This window comes from Athene cunicularia (assembly GCF_003259725.1).
Source record: "Athene cunicularia isolate RWA chromosome 28 unlocalized genomic scaffold, athCun1 chr28_part1, whole genome shotgun sequence".
NCBI classification, from domain to species: Eukaryota; Metazoa; Chordata; class Aves; order Strigiformes; family Strigidae; genus Athene; species Athene cunicularia.
In genome coordinates this window covers 2487545-2491499 of record NW_020799139.1, presented here as the reverse complement: position 1 = coordinate 2491499, position 3955 = coordinate 2487545, and the positions used below count along the sequence as shown (strand labels likewise).

General features: G+C 66.3%; 2 protein-coding genes across 2 annotated transcripts in view; one reads left to right on the top strand and one right to left on the bottom strand.

Annotated features, from left to right (window-relative positions):
* The window catches only part of POLRMT (RNA polymerase mitochondrial), a 15446-nt gene extending 15258 nt beyond the window's left edge, over positions 1–188 (bottom strand). The window contains exon 1 of the mRNA XM_026864929.1: positions 102–188. Coding sequence (XP_026720730.1) covers positions 102–188 — 87 coding nt within the window. The remainder of the gene's footprint in view (positions 1–101) is intronic.
* Positions 189–602: 414 nt separating this feature from the next.
* Positions 603–1437, top strand: LOC113489379 (fibroblast growth factor 22-like). The gene is made up of 2 exons (XM_026865051.1): positions 603–799; positions 1098–1437. Exons 1-2 carry the CDS (start codon positions 770–772, stop codon positions 1290–1292), a joined length of 225 nt encoding a protein of 74 aa, XP_026720852.1. The 5' UTR covers positions 603–769; the 3' UTR covers positions 1293–1437.
* Positions 1438–3955: the final 2518 nt, after the last annotated feature.

Genomic DNA, 3955 nt, shown 5'->3' with positions numbered 1-3955 from the left:
CGGTGCCCGGGCACACGCCGGCCAGGTCCCGCCGCAACCCGCCCGCCATCCCCAGCACAGGGCCGTGTGTCCCCGCTCGCGCCAGCGATCAGCACCGGTACCCGCGGGCAGCCCCGTCCCGGCCGCGTTCCTGCCCCGCAGGCCCCTGCCTGGGCGCCTCTGGCCACCGCGATGCAGTTGTGCGCCATCGCCGCCACCCCCAGGCACACTTTGCCCCCCCAAGGCCGCGCTGGCCTTGGTGCCTGAAGCACGCAGGGGGCCGGGGGCCACGAGAGGCAGGTCGGGTCCCTGGGCACCGCGGGCGTGTTCGGGACAGACACATGGGCAGAGCTGCCAACGAGGGAAGGATAAACGCGAGGTCGGCACCGGGCAGGCTGGCAGGTTGTTCCAGGCAGGCGGATTGGCGCCACTCCCGCACCGTTGGGCTTCTGGGAAGCAGCTGAGCCCCGGGGAGGGGTAAAGATCGAATCCCCCCTGGCTCAGAGGTTCCCCCTCCCGCTCCTGGCTCAGCCTTCGCTCACATCGTCCCTCCGGCTGCTCCGGTGCTGGGCGAGGGTTGGCAGCCCCGTCCCTGCGGGGGGGCACTTGGCGCCCGCAGACCCGGGGTCAGGGCAGGGCGCCGTAGGGAGGTTGCCCATCCATCTGTCCATCCGTCCATACCTCCCCGGCTCACCGCCGCGCCTCCTGTCCCGCAGGCATCGTCGAGATCCGGTCGGTGCGTGTCGGCGTCGTGGCCATCCGGGCAGTGCACACCGGCTTCTACCTGGCCATGAACAAGCGGGGGAGGCTCTACGGGTCGGTAGGTCGGACGCTGCCTCCCGGGAGGGACTGGACCAGGGTCAGAGGTGCAGGGCAGAGCTGGAATGGGGGGTTCCAATCCCGCTGGGACTGGTGCCCTGAAGCGGGCTCCTGGCTTCCGCACCCTGACCCACTCCCAGCGGGCAATTGCACCTGCAGAGCCCCTCTGCCCTCCGGGGACTCGGGGGGAGCTGGGGTCCTGCCCTGCCGCACTCCTGGGGGACAGCCCCGCCGGAGCAGGGCAACGATGGGCCCCGGCCGAGCGCGGCCGCCCCTCAGCCCCTTCCCTCTCCTGCCAGAAGGAGTTCAGCCCCAACTGCAAGTTCACGGAGCGCATCGAGGAGAATGGCTACAACACCTACGCGTCGCTGCGCTGGCGGCACCGGGGCCGCCCCATGTTCCTCTCGCTCAGTAGCAGGGGCAGGCCGCAGCGAGGGGGCAAGACTCGCCGGCAGCACCTCTCCACCCACTTCCTCCCCATGCTCGTCAGCTGAGCCCCCTGAGCAGCTCTGGGCCGCCCTGTAGGAAAAAAAGTGGAAAAATAGTTATTTTATTTATGTACATATCTATTTTTTTGCTATTTATTGTTTTATTTTTAAATGCCTGGCAGAAGATTGGGTGTGGAAGGCTCCAGACACAGCTAGCGGGAGCCAGCGCAGCCTGGACGGGGCGGCTGGTGGGCGGCTGGGGCAGAGGCCGCGGGACTGGGGTGTACCGACGGGTTGTATCTGTCGGGTGTCCGAGCACTCGTGGCAATTAAAGCTTCGTGGAAGAAGGGGAGAGAGTCTTGGAGCTTTGATGGTGGGTTCAGCTCAGCTTGGGGGGGGGTGGCTCCCCCGGGGTCGTGGCTGCAGCCACCAGCGTCGTCCCTGCAGGCGCCATTGAGGAGCCCGGCTGGTCCCCGTCGTGTCCAGCTCCTCATCGACCCACACCCTCCCCTGCGTGCTCCAAAACCTCACCCGCAGGAAAACACACAGCGATGGTTCTTCAGTGGCACAAAGGAGGGAGCAGGATAAAGCAGCTGCTGGCCCAGAGCCGCACTGGCACTGCAGGAAAGCTCCCGCAGGCGCGACCCATGGCCGAAGTGGCACGGCTGCTCGGGGGGGAGCCCCCGGGAGGGGGTGCAAGGAGGGTGCAGCCCTGGGGACCCAAAGGGACAAGGCAGAGGGGGACGAGGCATCGAGAGGGTCCCAGCAGGAGCCCACTCGCAGGCGGCGTTGCAGGGGGCTCTGTGGGACCAGGCACTGGGCAGCGCCGCGGGAGCCGGCCCCGGCCCTTGGGCAGACACAGCCTAGGGGCTGCCCCTGGCTGGGGGGGCTGGGACGCTGCTCCCCACCCATGCACAGCCCTTGAGCCAGGACTTTGTGGGCAGAAAGGACGAGACCTGCTCGGGGATCACTTGGGCCACAGACACCCACGTTCACACCCCAGATCATGACCTAAAGCGCAGAATCCAGCCCCCAGCCTCCCCAGGCTGGTCCTGCCCCTCCTGCCCAGCTCCGCTCCATCCTGCCCAGCAGAGACGGAGCCAGGAAGGCGGCCAGTGGCAAGGACCGGCCCCGTGCCCACAGGGGAGCATGGCCAGAAATAGCACCCGGGCCTTGGCCTCCTGGCCAGGGCACGTTCCTGCACCACCCTCCCTGCCTGCTGCGGCAAGGCAGCGCAGCCCGGTCACTTTGTCATGTCAGACGTGAGCGATGGCCCCAGCGAAAACCACCAAACTTGTTCCATTTCTTACCCAACCAGCTCCCGAAGTGTCTGCGAGAGGGAACGGCCACCGCGTTAACCATGTGGTGACCGCGGTGGGCACCGGCTCGAGCCAGGCAGGAGGCAGCAGCCACGCTCCCCCCACGGGTCACTCGAATCCCTCCCCAGCACAGCTCGTCCCTCAGAAATCACCCCCCGAGCTCCGAGGGAGCCGGGAACCCTGCGCCGAGCACCAGCTGAAAGGCAGCGACAGGAGGAAGGTTTCTCCAGGTCTCCCAGGCTGCGTTTCGGTGACTGAACAGCAAAGCCTTGTCCCTGTGCCGAGGGGTGCGCACAGGCTCAGCCGGGGACCCTCTTGCTGCCACCCACCTCCCAGGCCCGGGATCCCGGTGGCAGAAACTTCTGGCTCAACCTCCGGCGGCGGCGGATGAGCTATTAACCCTGATATACCAGTCCTGAGATAAACCCTCGTCCCGCGGGCACCCGCCCGCCGAGATGAAAGGTGCCGCTGGGCTGCCCTGGCTGCGCTGGCAAAGCCGAGGAGGAAAAACATTCCAGGGTTGTTGCTCAGCGCCGGCTGGGTGAAGGCTGTTGCCCTCCGTGCTGGGGACATTTTCCCCAACAAACCTTCTCTTCATGTTCCAAAACAGCTCAGGAAACATGAAACGAGGCTCCTGCCCACACCCCTCCCACACACCCCCCACGCCTACGGGAGGCCAGTGGGCCACGTCCTCGGGAGAAAGACCCCAAAGCTCTGCCGGTGCCAGGACCCCGAGTGCTGGGGGAGGGGGTCAGAACCTTCCCCAGCTCCCCCCAGGGCCCCAGAAGCGTGGGGAACCCCAAAGGCCGCTGAACCCCCCATCCATCCCCCTGGCAGCCCCCACTCTGCTGCTCCAGCCTCTGCCCCAGGAAGGTCCTGTCACACAGGGGTGGGGGACCCAGTGAGAGCCCCCCCAGCCACCCCCCATACCTGCCCCAGGACGAGGCATCGCTTCACCCCCATCCCGTGCCTGCAGGGCTGCTCCCGCCGGCCCTGCACTGGGCAGAGCCCTCACCCGCCACTCCCCACACCCACCCCACCGAGGGCATTTCGAGCCCTGGGCTGCTCCCTGGGGATCCAAAACCGGCGGCCCTGGGGAGCACCAGGAACCCCTGGGGGGGTTTCCCTGACACCCCCGGCCCGGGAGCCGGGCACAAGCAGGGGGCTGGGCACTGCCCGCTCCCAGCACATTCCTTTCATTCCCCGAGAGCCAGCTCTGTCACAGAAACTGAGTCACAAACACACCTGGATATTTGTCTCTCTTCTTTTTTAATCAGCTGTATTTTAAGTAGCTCTGAAATATATTTTTCTCCAAAATGTTGTTTTTCCTGTATGTTACTCGCTCACAATGACGCTTGGCTGGTCCTCGCTCCCGTGCACGCCCAGTCCTGGTGTCGACCCGAGCGGCGA

Bases quoted from the DNA above. Each gene is read 5' to 3' on its own strand.
- LOC113489379 (XM_026865051.1), top strand. From the start codon at position 770: ATGAACAAGCGGGGGAGGCTCTACGGGTCG. The intron at 800-1,097 runs GTAGGTCGGACG...CTCTCCTGCCAG, and splicing joins GGGGGAGGCTCTACGGGTCG to AAGGAGTTCAGCCCCAACTG.